Below are 16,656 nucleotides of genomic sequence, written 5' to 3'. Positions count from 1 at the left end.
GGAACTCCTCTCACCAGACCAGGTTGCTCAATGCCCTATCCAGCCTGGCCTTGAACACTTTCATAGATGAGGCATTCCTGCTAATGTAAGCTACTGCACCTGTGTTTAAGTAAACTTTACCCTTCCATGTACATTAATCAACCATGTCTACCTTCAAGTCGTAGCCTGAGAAATAGTACTGTACAGATATATAAGATACTTGATGCTAGATTAATTGTTGTCACTGAGACATGCACTGTGAAAGAATAAAATAAATAGGAAGTTCATCTTTGTCTACATGGTTATGAACCCAGCTGCTTCGTACGGGTGTCACTGCTTATACACTATACACAGTTTTGGGTGTTTTTTTTAATTTGCAGAACTGGGTTGTTTTACAATGCAATAAAAGCAGCAATCTAATTTTAAAAATCTAATTTTATTACATTACCATTTTAATTAATAGACTAGAGTTTTCAATCCTTGATTTTACTCTACCTGCTGTTTAACTGTTGTTTCTGAGAATTTTCAATAGAGATCCCCAAAATGTTGTTGTATTCCCTTGTTATATTTTTGAACACATACCTGAATATCAGTGCCTTAAGGCACTAAAATACTTGTAAGGAGTGTAACTACGCAGTTACGTTAATAGATGTACTTTACTAACATTGTAAACATTTTAAAGAGAAAACATTTATTAATTAAACCCTAAATCTGGTGCCAAAGCATACTGACAGTATTGCTCAGTTTCCTGGGGCTTTTCCTTCTTTATGCAACTATCATTATATTGTTGTTAGAGGGAGACACTTCCTTTAACAATTACAGGTTTTCAGAGAACTTGTAATCTAAGAATATTGATGAAAATATTTGAGCTCTGTAAAAGCAATTTGCTTCCATCAGTTGCATATAAAATATATTCTAATGTATTTCTAATGTTAAATTGAAGTGGAACTTTTATGTCTCCCAAAATTTTAACTATTTTTTTTTCTTATGCTCCAGGAGGGTCCTAATAGCTTGATTAATGAGGAAGAATTCTTTGATGCTGTTGAAGCTGCTCTCGATAGACAGGATAAAATGGAAGAACAGGTACTAAAACTTGAAAAATGTCTTAATGATGAGCATTTCCTGAGAGACTTTTATGACTTATAGTCTGTCCTGATTGTTGCTTAATGCTGATTTTGAGAAAGTAACTTCATAGCTTGTCCAGAAAAGAATAGTGTAAGTGCTAAGTTTATTGAATTAGAAAGTAGAAGTCTCTAGTTACTAATTCCTAAATAAATGTCCTGTATGAAAACTATCTGTATGTGACTACTGCCCTGTTAAAATAAAAATATCAAATACTACAGCTGTCTTTCAAAATCTAGTAATTGGTCTGAAGTTTTACTTCAGTGATATATGGAACAGAAAAGGCATAGTTCTGCCTGGCTACTTCACTGACTCATTTCTTGAATACACTTCAGTGACAAGTAGCAAAAAGGGATAAGATGCATTCTAGAAAATATATAGAGTATGAAGAAGTATAGCAGCATATAAAATGAGAGGGGATGACAAAGTTGTGCATCTTCTGTTGTAAAAGAGCTTATGCTTAGGAATATAGTGAATAAAAATTACTTGAGAATTAAGAGACTTTTCTAGTGGACCTGTAGTACCCAACAGACTTTACCCTATGTTGGGAACTCTTAGCAAAGAGTACAGGTTTTGAGCGACTGTGATAGTACTATAAGGATCTCTAGTGCTACCAGTGTGTTTTCCTTAACTCGGGAATATACCGTGAAGTTTAGATGAATTCAGTCTTCAGGCCCACTCACTGAGAATTCCAGTGGGATGACAGCTTCATGCCTGTCACAGGCCTCATTAGTTGTTGTAGTCACTATGTAGATTGAGCATGACTCACTTTGTTTCGCAGTCCACCCCGTTGCAGCTGACTAATAATAATTAAACCTGTGTTGTTGCAGTCCCAAAGTGAAAAGGTTAGGTTACACTGGCCAACCTCTTTACCTTCTGGAGATGCATATTCTGCTGTGGGGACTCATCGATTTGTGCAAACGGTAAGATATTTATCATGATCTTCTCAGAATAATCAGCTGGTCTGTGCTGTTTCTGTGTAATATTTTGTATGGGTAGGTGAGGTTTTTTCAGTGTTTCTAGTAACTTGCAGTGGCCTACTCATTTTCAAAAAAAGTAGCTGGAACTGAAAAAGGACTGCTTTTTGTCTTGGCTGAAAAATACTGATTTGAGAACCTGTTTAGAATGCTCTATACTTGTACGAGGCTTGTCAGGCAGGAAGAAAAGAGGAAAAACCCCAATTGGCTAACTCCAGTGTTTTGAAGAAACCTTCACCCAGATTCATTGAACTGCTTTTATTTAAAAAAAAAAAAAGAGAAAAAAAAAAAAAAAGAGTCCAGTTGACTTGTTTTTTAGTGTTACTGGAAACACTATGCTCCTGTCAGGGCTACACTGGGAGCATAATATATAATAGGTGCATGAAACCAGCATTTGCTGCTGTGCCTGCTGCTTATGGTGCTTTTGTTTTCCTTTTCTTCATTATCTTGTGCTTGCAAGTTGGTACTGAACGCTCTGTTGTGCCTTTGTTCTGATTACTTGGTTTTTTCTTTGTCTGTCTCTGGTAGCCCTATAGTCGCTCTTCCTCCATGTCTTCCATTGATCTAGTCAGTGCCTCTGATGATGTTCACAGATTCAGCGCCCAGGTACTGTATTGATGTGTCAAGTGGGGGTTGCATATCTTTGCTCTATTTCATCCTCTTCTCTAGAACCTGGGTTTTGTTTGGTTTTTGTTGTTGTTGTTGTTACGTCAATCACTGCTTGCTTTAAACTAGTACATTGAGACAAACAAAGGCATTCTCTATTCCTGTACTAAATGGTTGTCTTTCTTTATATCTAGCTTGCATGCGTGCCACTTGTGCAGAGGCCCAAATCTTGTGAAACTATTTGGTTTACTTCAGTAGCTTTAATAAAAATGCCTATAGTTTGAAAATTTTCTCTCTCTAGTTATACTGAAAATAGAATAGCATGTTTTACCAAGGCTGGAGGTGGTCTTTGCTTCAGACAGAATAGTTTTTCTTGCTTTTAAATCAAAGGTTTGATTTTGTCTGAAGTGTTTATTTGTAACAATATTAATACCCTGAATCTCATGGTTCACTATTACAGTTTTTTACCTCTATGACTAGTTTGATGGCCAAAAGGCCATTAAACAAGTTGACCAGCAAGACTGTGGGTATGAAAAATCATATTGAAGTTTATGTATATTCACCTGTCCTTAAGTCTGACATCCTGAATATGTCAATGTCGCCATAATGACATATTCCAGTAATGTACAAAATTACTTTAGGTGCATACTAGGAAGATGATAGTTTAGAGTAGAATTAGATAAGTGTTTGCTTTTTAGTCTCCAAAACAGTAGTTCAGATATGTTATTCATGCTATTTCTTTCCTTCTGTGATCCATATGTGACTGTGAATATGGAGCTTCCTTCCAAGATCTGCTGTCCTGTAGGTTTTTTTAAGTACTCTCAAAAGCTCCAAGCAATCTATTTTTTTTTCCAAACAGGAATGGATTTTCTTTTCTTTCTTTCTTTCTTTTTTTAGCGGCGCCTGGAATTTTATTATCTGCAGACCTTACTACCAGCTTCATGAACAGGACCAACACTTAAAGGACTTGCTTAGTGGACTAAAATTCCAAGACCTTTTGCAGTCATTTTATTTCTGAAATCTGAACTTACTGCAGGGGAAAAAGTGTGCAAGTCCTATAATGCACAACAGTGATAGGCTCGTCGACTGGTACTCCAGTAGTGGACTTACTTTCTAAGTTTTTGCCTTGGGAGGAGAGGTGATAAAGTGAGGGATAATGAAGTAAGGGAATAATAAGTAATAGAAAGCAAGTTTGATTGCCAATCAACTCTGTCTGGTTGTGGGTGCAGAGATCATTCAGCATAAGGGAAACTCACATTTGCCAGTTGCAGGTGTCCTCATTTTCATCTCTTTTATGCCTGTGATAACATTTCTGCATTCATATGATAAACCTGAGTTGTAGAGCACCACTGTGACTGCAGAACTGAGCACTTAAAAACAAACCTGAGGTGGACCAGGTCCCTATCACAATAATGCAAATTGTGGTTAAGTATCAGGATCAAATGGACTGGAGTAAAATTGCTCTTTCTGCCTCCTGCATGGATTATACTACATGAAAGTTACTATGGAGTGCCTAATCCAGTTTCAAGTTGGACTTACCTTAGAAACTATGAATATCCCCACACGCAGTTCCACCCTCCAAGTATTTTCCCTAAAAATTTTTGCCAGACTAACAAGTCATTCCACCTGCTCTAGAGTTTCAGTTTTACTGAACAGGACATCAGAGGGAGAGATGAGAGATTCTCAATGATGAGAATAGTAGACCTTTTCATTCTACCTGCTATGGATTGTATTAAAAAAAATTATTTAAAATTGGCCTCTGTCCCCAGGCGAACAATTTGGCTTTAAGAAGGCAAGCTAATATCTTGATTCTTAATAAACGTGATGTTTTTCCTAGACTTCATGTGAATAAAGGGAATTTTGGTATCAGTAAAAGGTCAAGTAGCAACTTTTGCAACCCTGTTTTTAAGACTGAGAAGTATAAACATGTATTCTGATGGGAGCTATTTCTTCAGAGTGCCTCTAAAAAGGCATTGTTGTGTCTGCCAGTTGAATGGGAGCTCAGATCACTTTCTTTTAAAGATCTATCAGCTTTATAATAAGTTCTGAGCTGTTCTTAGGCCCTTTAAAGGGAAGAACTTGCCACTCAAAAGTTTAGGTCAAGGCTGTATGGCAGGCATACAGTCCGCAAGTATTTCTGCAGACCATTCTTGTAGCCAACTAGGAACCCAGAGGTAATAGTGAGCCTTTCAGGTGGGAGGGAATCATTGGATCTTGACTGTGCCTCTGAAATAGGTGCAGTTGACACCGACCAGTGTATAGAGTAAATAGAATTTGTACAGACAGTGTGCACAGGTGGGTTGTGTAAACACTGCATTTCCTGGTGAAGCAGGATTCTGTTTAGATTGCATTCCTTGGATGCCTCCTTCTCTTTCCTTGATACTTACATCATCCCTTTGCATGTAGCACATAAAGCAAAAAGTATCAAAACACAAAAGTAAATGTATAAAATACAGCTTTGTCCTTAATAAATTAAGAGGTGGGATAGAAAATATGTAAGGGTCTGAAGGTATGGCAAGGATTCGTTTCTTAAGAAAGTGTGACCTAGAGCCAATAAATAGAATACTTAAAAAGCCCACATTCTTACCTGGTTTGTGTTGCACTGTCGTTGTTTCACTTGGAAAACAGGAAGAATTTTTTGTAGGAAAAATGCTAGTAACTGGCAGCAAAAGTTGGCTTGTGTACAAGCTTGAAACATAAATCTTGGTGTTGCTTTTTGTTCACTGAAACTCAAAACCAAAGCACCCCAAACCCGGGTTGATAACTTTTCCTCATCTAGAGAAGTCTGTGCTTAGCTAAACTAAGACAAACTAGGATTTCCATCCAAGAGGTTTTGTTTTTTCATGTTGTACTGCTTGAGTTTTATTTGATTCAATTACCTTTTTTCTTCTGGTCTTAAGTGTATTGCCTGTTGAGTACATAGTACAAACAAGATTACTGCCATAAAATTAAAAGTAAATAGCATCTTTCAATTGTGTATCATATTAAAAAAAGATTAATTATTATTAATTTTGCTTTCTACTTTTTTTATACTTGCCCAAATATGTTTTCCTTATTTTACTGTACACTAGGCTTCATGTTTTCATAAGTTGTGCAAAAGCCACCCTAGGGTTCAGACCGTTAGTTTTGTGATTGTACACTTTCTTCAACTAATCTTTGTGTGGGTCAACTAACTGATTTTGTTTGAAGTGCTTTTCCTTTTGGAAAAAAAAGAAAGGTATTCCCAGTAGTTCAGGAAAATGCTGGGAGTCATGTGGACTTGCTTGCTGTGACAAGTTTTAGTAGTCATCTATCTTTTGGGTGGAAAAAATTTATTAAAGTGTTTTGAATATTTTATGCATTTCACAGCAATGAATATCCTATGATTTTGCTTTTGTTTTTGTTGTGGGCATTTGGAAAAGTGTGGGCAACCAAAGAAACAGAATAATATATTAGATCTGAAATAAGCATAATTTTCGTGTCCCATTTTCATGCATGCTGTATGGAATAAAAAATGAGATATTCACATAGCTCAGTAAAAATATAACAAATATTTGGCTGTAAAAAAAAAAAAGCACAGCAGCTATCAAAATAAGTTTTGAATGAGCATTTTATAATTATAGAATCGCTGTACCGTCATAATCCTTTGAGTGTAGGCATTTCTGGTTTTTTCCTAGCTGTCAACTGTGCAAAGATGCCGCTGAAAAAAGAGCAGGCATGCTTTGCTTGTGACTGTTTTCCTCACTGCTCTTCCAATATGACTTTTGATACGTGTTTGCTTTTCAGAGCTTGTCAGTCTTCCTTCCTAACCCCCTGCCTTTGTTGAGCTTTTTAAATGCTCTTCAGTGAATATCTTACAGTGCATTGCAATTCCCTTTAGAAATACTTGCAGTTCCTATCTGCTTAAATAAAGAACTGTTTTAGGTAGAAGTGATGAGGCTGGACAGTTTAAGGTACAAAGGCAGGATAGGAAGTACGCACAAAGAGTGAAGCTGGAAGTTGAATCAAGATTTTGGCTTTTGTTTCTGAAGGGCAGCATTATTTGTTTGTTCCTACCCTAACAGAGAGCTTTCTCGTTCAAATTCAGCTCCTGCACAAGAATTAAAGTATTAACTTGTACTTCCAATGCTGTGCAGTATCTCCCCAAAAAGATGGAAAGAATGAGTTAAAAATGCCCTTTTTTTTTTTTTTTTTTCTTTCTTTACAGGTGGAAGAGATGGTACAAAACCACATGACATATTCCTTGCAGGATGTAGGAGGAGATGCCAATTGGCAGCTAGTGGTAGAAGAAGGGGAAATGAAGGTAAATGTTTCAGATTTGGTTAATTCGTGTAAAATGATACACTGCGAAGACAGATACTTACTTCAGTGTACATCTGGCAGTCTTATCTTTACTGCTGGACTCCATGATCTTAAGGGTCTTTTCCAACCTAAATCATTCCATGACTTCTGGAAATACTACCAGTCAGCAAGTTAAGCTGTTGAAACTTCTCTCTGAGAATAGCATTGTTTGGGTTGGGACTAGGGTCCATGAGAGCTGTGGCTTCTAATATATTTTTTCATACAAAATTCTGTGTGACTCTTGTAATGGATTCATCTTTGCAGATTCCTTTCTCATTCCCTCCTACTTAAAGCTTGCTATCAAAGTAATGTGTAAATTCTGTACAAAAATAGCAACAGTAACAAGCTACAGTGTTGGCTGCTCCACTGTGCTTATGAATCCATGTGGATAGTGTAAATAAGCAATCTTAATCATTTTTGGAGTAAAAACTTTAAAGTACTGGTATCTTAATGTGAATTGCCATATAAGAATGTCTTCAATGTGTGTTACCAGAGATCACTTTCACAGCAAATTATTCATATGATAATCTTCTAGGTAAGCGGTTTGTTGATTTGGGTTTTTTTTTTTAAATCTGATTAAATTTAAACAATTAAAACATGAACAGTTTTGACAGCTTCTGTTCTACATTTCTTTCTTTGTGTTTGGCTGTAGGTATACAGACGAGAAGTGGAAGAGAACGGAATAGTTCTAGATCCTTTGAAAGCAACCCATGCTGTTAAAGGGGTAACAGGGCATGAAGTTTGCCACTACTTCTGGAATGTTGATGTTCGTAATGACTGGGAAAGTAAGGCATTGCTTCTTCCGCTTTTCAGGTTTATCAGCAAGAACAGTATTTATAGTATTGTCCTGTTGTCTGTTACTGTTCACTGATGGATTTTTTTTTTCTTTCCCTCCCCTCCCTGCCTTTTAGCAACAATTGAAAATTTCCATGTTGTGGAAAATTTAGCTGATAACGCAATCATCATTTACCAGACACATAAGGTAATAACACTTCATTTGCATACCTTATTGAGATGTCTGAAGCATGCATGTTCCAGTATTATTCTGAATATTTTACTGTCTTAACAACTTAAAATACTGTTCTGGACAATATTCCAGAACAAGTTCTCTATTAAACTGCGACTTCCATCAATTTTTCAAACTTTTCTTGAGAATTTAATTAGTTGTGCATGTGTCTGATAGAGCTTTTAGCAGCAAATGACGCCTGCTTCTAATCTCACTATTGTGTCACTGCCAGCAAGGCCAGCCATCCAAAGCAAAGAGAGAAATAAATCACCACTGACTAGAGGGAAGAAACCTACACTACTGTATGAGGTGGTTTTTTTGCAAAAATGCAGGTTACCATTCACCACAATTAGTTGATGTACCACCTCGTAATACAAGTGTTTCTAGCTGTTGGTACGTTTGTCCTTGTCCCCTAATTGTTTTTTCCCCCCACAAAATGGTTCAGGTGTCAATTTATAAAAATGTTCATTTGAATTATAACCCCCCAAAAATTATAGGAATGAAATATACATACTTATCCTTAGTCATGCATTTTTCTAAGTATTAGTATATTCAAATGTTAAAATAAATATTTTTCTTCGACAATTTTACCAGTAGTGCACTTATGTTAAGACTTCTTTAATAGAGGACTCATAATTTTGAGTGAGACAGTTGTGTCATCTGTACTGGATGTGGTAAAAGCCAGAACTTCTTTCTCCTGTTGAATTGTCAGGAAAATATCTTCTGTATATTTTCTTACTTTGTCACACATTTCACCTCTGAAACTTCCTCTTGGATAATACCAATTTGCTATATCTGTCTTACTGAAGTAATAGCTTTTTGAACTAATAATTTGTTTTAAATACATCCCTCCTCTATCTTTTTCTCTGGAGATATAAATAACTGTAGATGCATTCTTATACACCTAACCATTAGTTCAGTTTGTAGCTTACAAGTATCAACTATAAAATGCAAACCTGAGATGGAGGGTAACTGCTTTTTCCTATTTTTTTGCCTGAAAAATTCGTTGCAGTTGGGCACTCTGTATTTCAAAGGCCTTGAAGTTTCGCCTTAATTTTTTTTCATATGAAGTGTAGCCAACCTGAAATTTCTGTTGCCTATGTACAACAACTACGTTCTCTTTCAGTTTTCAGAATGAAATTACTAACTTGAAGGTGAACTTCAACTTCATAATATAACTGACCTGGTTTGCCTTGCTTGGTTTTTAATTTTAACTAAGGATACTAGTTAAACCTGGAAAAGCTTACATTCAGGTGTTTCTCTGCAGAGAGTGTGGCCGGCCTCTCAAAGGGATGTGCTGTATTTGTCTGCCATCAGAAAGATACCAGCGTTCAGTGAAAATGATCCGGAAACATGGATTGTGTGCAATTTCTCTGTAGAACATGACAGTGCTCCTGTAAGTATTGTTTTAATGCTATGAAGTTCTGCTTTTAAGGTGGTTTTTCTGTTCCGTGATAATGCTAGTGGGAGGGAGATGGAAGGTTTTTACAGAAATAAGTCGATTTAAACCAGGTGATAAAATTACTTAATGAAGGCATTCTTAGGCAAAAGCTTTCTCGCCTTATCTCTCAGTTGGCAGATCTAAGGTTTTACAGCAGAATGGAAGCAAAATTTCTGGAGATGTGAAAACATTTTAAACAATTGAGGTTATTTTATATGGAATCAAACCAGTATCTCTTCAGTACTGTCAACGATAAGAGTAGTTTTGTATAATTATAGATAGGGTTAAGCCTCCATTTTACACAGTTTTGCCTTGGTTTCACCAGATAATAGCAATGATTGTTTTCCTTGGATTGTTATTCCATAGCCTGCTTTCAAGGGAAAAGTTAACTGATATTTGTAAATGCTGATACGTTATTCTTGAAATGTTTCTTTAGTGAATTGTCACAACAATTGAAGTAGTTCACTCGTGTTAAGCAAGCAGAAACTTTAGATTCTAACATTTTAGAATGTTAGAAAAGATTCTAACATTTTAGAATTTCCCTATCCACCATGTATCTTTTATTTTACTCACTTTCATGCTACATCCATATAAGTGCTGGAATGTAGCCTCTCAGAAGTACAGCTTCTAGAGTGTCTTAGACTTCATGATGAAAAAATATTCATGCTCAAGTGTGCTGAAACAAGTTTAGTTTAAGGCTTACAATGTTTCATATTTTTGGCAGCTGAACAATCGCTGTGTCCGTGCCAAAATAAATATTGCTATGATCTGTCAGACGTTAGTAAGCCCACCAGAGGGCAACAAGGAAATAAGCAGGGACAACATTCTGTGCAAGATTACATATGTAGCCAATGGTAAGTATAAAATTTTTCAGTATGACATTCACGAATAGGCGTTAATTTTGGGGATTTGAATACTTACACAAAAATAGGGGGGGGCTTGATGCCTTTTCCCTTTTCTGCTAAATCTATATATAGAATTATAGCATCACCTTTGTGTTCATCACGTTTAAAAGGTCTCAAATTAAGAACTGGTGATTGGGATCATTCATTATGTGGTACTCTGAGAGGAATTAATGGAAGAGCTGTGTAGCTCAGTCCTAAGTACATAACCTTGGGCTGGAGGAGGGTGGGCGGAAATGTCTGTGACTGGAATGGCTTGGCATAGCTTTTAGTTTCACTAATGGTGTATTGGGTTTTTTCATGTACTACTGTAATTTTTTTCTCCCAATTCATCTCATTAGGCTGAAAGGCTGCTGGTAGTAAATACATAGTTCTTATCCCTTGATGCTGAGAAGGAGTAAATAAATTTTTTAAGAAGATGCTTGCAAGCTGTATAATCTAGTCTACTTTTTTTTTTTGAGCTGATAGAATCCTTGGTATTGACTGAAAAATTGTCAAGGCCAAATTGTATTGTTGCTGTACCAAGTATTTAGCAATGTGTTGTAGTACTGGGGGTGTATACTGTCTTCTCTACCTACAACCTTCTCTACCTCAAGCTACAAAACACTTCAAGGGTAGCTCGCTTACTTTTTACTTTTTTTTTAAGTTTCCAAACTACTTAAAAAGTATATTTTCACTGCTAAGTTCTGAATTCTGACCACATGCAAAGTGATAGCTTTTTCAGCAATGTGAAACGTTCCCCTGTGAAAGAAAATGTAATTAAAAATCAGTTCAGATTTTGTTTAAATGCTTTGTAATCATTTCCAGGGTGTTGCCTGTGTGGCAGTTCTGCAGGCAAATGCAGTAATTATTAAATAGTTAAGACTGACTGTTTTCTTCAAAATAGGAAGTCTCTCAAGTCTCTTTCTCTTGTGTTTCTTGGAAGCCCATAGATGATGTCCTCTTCTCTTTGGGCATTTTCCCAAGACTCACCATATAGCATATTTAATGTTTTCTAAATAGTGGCATCATAGATCTGGACTGAGCTTGAGTATTAAAAATAGCAAGTGCTACAGCAGAAGCCTAGGAGCATTTAAAAAAAAAAAAAAAAATCTGCTGATGGTTATTCTTTCTTGTTACTTCAGGAAGAGTTGCAGGAGTAATGAACTAAAATTTACTTTTTCAGCATTTAGTGGAGTTCCTTTATTTCAATGTCTGTCTTTCTGTTTACTTCAGTGAACCCGGGAGGATGGGCACCAGCATCAGTGTTACGGGCAGTGGCTAAACGAGAATATCCAAAGTTCTTAAAGCGTTTTACGTCGTACGTGCAAGAGAAAACAGCAGGAAAGCCTATTTTATTCTAGTACTAGCAGGTATACATACTTTTTGAATTCTTGAGTCACCATTTTAAAGGCCAAGTGGAAGTACTAAATCTGGAAATACCTTACATGACTAGCATGGCTTCAGTGCTTGCTTTAGTGTGCAGTATACTTTTTTAAAACCCTCATGTAATTTGTGTGTACAGGCTGCACAGGTTATCAAGCATTAATTTCATAGTTCTTGCAAGTTTTTGCATACATGTCCAATTTATAAAGAAGTAAAACAGGATGAAGAAGTGGTTTTTTTCAGCTGTCACAGGCATTTTGTACTTGTTCTGAAAAGATACATACTGAAGTTACTCTAGAACTTCATGAGGTTTTTATAACTGAGATTCCACTTATAATTGCATTTCATAGACTAATAGTACATTTCAGTTTTCTTTTATATTGACAGAATAGTTTTGACCTAGGATTTTTATTAATGGAACTTCACTGACAGACCAACAGGAATTACTAGAGTATTTAGAAGAGTGCCTTAATTTTTTAGCTTTTCTGATGAACTTAGGAAAGAAAATGGATTTTCAGACGCTTTCTGAAGTCAATGGATATATTTTTAATGGTATAGGTTATTGGCTAATCTAAAGTTGTTCGAACTTTAGATGATGGTATGACATTAGAAGAGGATTTCTTGATCACTTTGATCACTTTGAGGCTATCTGAGAGCCTTAGTGTTAAATAAGTCTTAACTAATTTTTGTTAGTTTAGACTCCTGCTATATATTTCATTTTCTGCTTCTGTAAGTGTCCTGTCAAACCACGGAATTCTGTCTAGTTGTGCTAGTGTTACAGAGTGTTTGCATCATTCAGTCACATCTGAAGACGAGTCTATCACTCGTTCTATGTGTGACATAGGTTACTTCTATTCTTGGGTTCTATTTACTGTGTCACACTCCAAAAGTCTTAGTTGTTTCATTCTGCTGTGACAGGAATCCATGTAACGATTCACAATTTTAAATGCAAGTTGTTAGAGAACTAGTGTTGGTAAAGCATTAAAAACACGGCATCACAAGCCAACAGTTAACACATGATCATAGCAGTCCTTGTGATACTTAAGCTGTTTAACAAGTTCATTTTACTAGCAGTATACAAACTTTTCAGTGCTGTATTTTTTTCTTTGCTTACCTGCAGCAATCAGAACAAGACTGGGTGAGCATTCCACATTGGAGACGTGACCATGCATAGAGCTCTCCATGCTGGAACGAAGGATCTACAGTCTTTCTATGGCCCAGGTTCTAGGCTTTGTATACTGAAGTGAAGAAGCGTTACAACACCACGGGGCTGAATATTTAACAATAGCTCTCTCCTGCTAACTTTCTTGCTGAATCAGTGTGTAATTATAGATACATGTACTGATAACATGTATATGGCTCTATTTTTATTTGCTTGCTTTAGAAGAAGAGCGCAAACAACTTTGAATCACCAACATGGGCTACTGTGTTAATTTTAAACAAGTTGTAGAATTTCATTGTCAACCTTACTAAGAAACCTGTGCAGTTTTTGTGCATGTGTAAAAAGCACAAGAGACAAATGCACATATAGCATACTGTATGTGCTTTATATGCACAAAAATCTGTGTAGTATTTTGGGGATGTTAAGAAGAGTGGGGATGTTAAGAGTTCAGTAAAACCTAGGTAACTTGTTGGTAGGTTTTGTTTTGCTTTGTATAATCACAGTTCATTGCTGCTGGTTTCTATAATGAATCATCTTGTTACATAAAATGCCAGTTAATATCTGAGGGCTGTCAATATCCTTATGACTTTGCCTTTTCTATTGTCTTACTCTTATGACGATCATTAGTTCTGAAGGAGTAAGAGTGTGAAAAGCTTTATTTTTTTCCAGATATCTTTATATTTCTATTGTATTTTTTAGTTATGTAATATGTGCTGCAGAATTTTTGTTATTAAACATGATCCAGAAATATCTAGAAAGATTCTGTATGAGAGGGCAAGAGACTGCCTAAAACCTAGGAGACATCTGTCCATGCTATCTGTGGACTGCTTTCTTGGATAATACCTGGGGCTTTCCCAAAGCTGTGAGAAGGTACACTATAATATTTATTGAAGTAATTTGGATTACCTAAAACAACATTCCCAGTCTAGATTGAGGATGAGTACATTATTTTCAGATCCTGCATGTGTTTGCCTCATCTCAGTAAAGCTGTGCTATGAGGTTCATGTTGAAAATTGTTTGCCTCTTGATCAGAAACCCATCAGCTATAAGAATGCATAGTTCTCACTGGAAAGTTCCCTTTAGCTGCTGTGAAAATTTAAATGTCAGATGTTTGCCTGCCTTTGATTCTGGAGATACTTGTTGGGAGAGGACTGTGTTGGGATAGTACTGACTTTGAGGTCTTTTATCCATATCCTGTAGTTGGAAACACTTCAGAGACTGCTCGGTGTTTCACTAAACTTCACAAAACTGTGTATCTTGAGGAAAAAAGTTTCAGATATATTTTCGTTGAAAGCAAGCTGAAAGTCAGATTTATTTGATATAGTGTGCTAGGTGCCTGAAAAGAGATATAATACAGTAACTTGCTGAAGATTTGGTAAATGATTCAGTGTGATCTGCACAGTGTTGAAAAGCTTCTCTGTTCATCTTCTCTGTAGAGATGAAACCGTTCCTAACACATGATTACACACGCATGCAGATTTCATGCTCCATAACTCCTCCCTTTTTATTTGCCTTTCTCTAATGGTGTGCATGGAATATGCCTTATTACAGAGTTATTCTGTTCATTTGAATATGTAGAAAAGTGCCTATATGGTAATGTTAGTAAGGCAAATAAGATGAAAATTTGTACATCTTTACTGTATCACCAAGTGAGCATTTTATATACCAACGTTGAAAACCAAAATCTTATACCTCAAATGTACTTCATCTTTTTACAATCAACCAAGCAGTGGTGCATTCCACCATAGCCACTGATGGGAACTTTAAAAAAAAGTCCAAAATATGAAGAGTTTAACTCCTTATTTGCCATCTGGTAATTGTTGGAACACGGGCAAGTTTATTAATTTAATAGGATAGCTTTATTTTACAAAGGTATGGAAAGTTTACAAAGCAGTATATAAACTTATATCATTAGTTGCATTTGCACTAAATGTGATGTACTTTTGCGATTTATTCTGTAAATAAAATGACACTACAGATACTATTTGTAAAGAGTATGTTTTACTTTTAGATAAAGGCACTGGTACTTCACTGTAGCTAGCCCTGCCCAATCAGATTTGTAAGAGGCTTTTTAAAGACTAGGGAAGGAGTTACATGACTGAGAAATCATTATTAATGGACCTCTGAAAAAATAATTTCAAAAGGCAGTAGGCCTCTCAGATTGTCCTTGTGTGAGTAGCCATTAGATCCTTTCTTCTGGAAGGAGGGAATATTGGTTTATGGTTTTATACTATTTACCCTGTCTCTTGAGCCCATCCCTCTTGTCAGTCACTGCCAGATCTGTGCTCTGAGTTCATTTCTTCCTGTTAACAGATCAAGAGTGTTAATGCAGCTGTGGTGGTCTTTGCAGAAGCAGCTTCTCACTCTAGAATGGTTGTTTTATAAGCAGAACCTGTTCAAAAGGCTAAAAATGCAGCAATCATCAGATATTGTTCTCTGGATATCTGCATCTGTTTGGAGAATTTGGATATTGCCAAACTAGATCTGAAGGACATGACTTGATAGAACTTGTACTGGGAGTGAAGATGAGATGGTCGGTGTTATTCTGTCTGAGAACCTGAAAATCTTTGACAAATTTATCTGTGAAAAATGTGATGCACTTTGAAAAAAGCTTACCTTTTACTTAATTGGGCTGAGCTGGCTTATCTGAAGTTGTGCAGATTCTCTTTAATCAGATTGTCCACCTGTATTTTTGTCAAGTTGTACAGATAATGCTGTATTTGAATTGCCACTGTTCATTTACAGTCTTCAAACATGAATCATATTTTTGAGTACCTTGAGTGTGTAGAGTTGTAACTGTTCTATAATAGCTTTATGATCCTAATGATAAGTTTTAAAAATTAAAAGAAGTTGGCTCTTACATGTTACAATCACAAATTTAAAACCAGTATTTAAAAATTAAAAGTATTAAAAATTATGAAGAAAAATCTTGGCTTCTTGTTATTTTTAACTTGAAACTTAAAGTATTTTACCTTTTAACCAACTTTTAAATCATCAGTGAAATAATAAACAGTATTCTAGTGTGTGGAAAATAAAGCAGGAAAGCAGTTTGTGTTACTGAGATGAGAACCCGAGTGCCACATTAGTTTTTACATTGAGAAGTTCATTTTGTGCGAGCAATCAGAGGGTGGTCAGAAGGTGCTCCTGGTACAGGGTAGTCATAATATAGAGCACTTCCAGGCTATGTCAGTTCTTCGTATGTACGGAATAACAAGATTCTGGGAACTTCCATGAAGTCTGGGAAGAACAGCAGTCCAGGACTAAGATATATGCCGAAGGGTAAGCTTACGGCTTTTCCAAAGTAAGAGTAATTTTTAGTAACTGAGATGAGCAAGTTTTCTTACTGGTAGAAATAGGTGGTGCCAGATGGATCAGTAACAGCCCTACCTTTATTTGTTACACAGTGATTTCTGCTTCTTTATATAGCAGTCAGTAAAACCAGAAACCTTACAGGTATGCAGGACTGGAGGAACAGTCTGAAGTAACAGAAGCCACTACTTGAACAGGAACCAAACTTATTTTAAGCTCAGGTCTATATAAGGCCTCTTGTAATAAATTGCAAAAAATATAGAGAGTCCTGAGGTAACCTCTGACCTTAGAGAATGCAGCTGTTTTACCTGGCAAAAGTAAATTCCGCCCCCCTCCAAAAATTTTTTAGAAATGACATTTCACCTTCATGGTCCCATAACTTATGTGCATAATTTAAAAATTACATAATTTCCTCTAAGGAGAGGTTGAGCATTTCCATGTTACTACAATATAATTTGACCTTTCGA

At 36.2% G+C, this 16,656-nt stretch overlaps 1 protein-coding gene across 2 annotated transcripts in view; it reads left to right on the top strand.

The window, feature by feature from the left end:
• The window catches only part of CERT1 (ceramide transporter 1), an 85,820-nt gene extending 70,013 nt beyond the window's left edge, over positions 1-15,807 (top strand). The window contains exons 9-18 of one of the 2 annotated variants that reach the window (XM_040090352.2): positions 976-1,062; positions 1,932-2,024; positions 2,607-2,684; positions 6,871-6,966; positions 7,657-7,789; positions 7,916-7,986; positions 9,278-9,406; positions 10,176-10,305; positions 11,569-11,705; positions 12,839-15,807. In XM_040090352.2, coding sequence (XP_039946286.1) covers positions 976-1,062; positions 1,932-2,024; positions 2,607-2,684; positions 6,871-6,966; positions 7,657-7,789; positions 7,916-7,986; positions 9,278-9,406; positions 10,176-10,305; positions 11,569-11,696 — 945 coding nt within the window. In that variant the 3' untranslated portion in view covers positions 11,697-11,705; positions 12,839-15,807. The remainder of the gene's footprint in view (positions 1-975; positions 1,063-1,931; positions 2,025-2,606; positions 2,685-6,870; positions 6,967-7,656; positions 7,790-7,915; positions 7,987-9,277; positions 9,407-10,175; positions 10,306-11,568; positions 11,706-12,838) is intronic. The other variant, XM_040090353.2, reaches the window with a different exon arrangement.
• Positions 15,808-16,656: the final 849 nt, after the last annotated feature.

This window comes from Hirundo rustica, chromosome Z (genome assembly GCF_015227805.2).
Source record: "Hirundo rustica isolate bHirRus1 chromosome Z, bHirRus1.pri.v3, whole genome shotgun sequence".
Lineage (NCBI taxonomy): Eukaryota > Metazoa > Chordata > Aves > Passeriformes > Hirundinidae > Hirundo > Hirundo rustica.
This window is presented reverse-complemented; position numbering and strand designations above follow the sequence as displayed.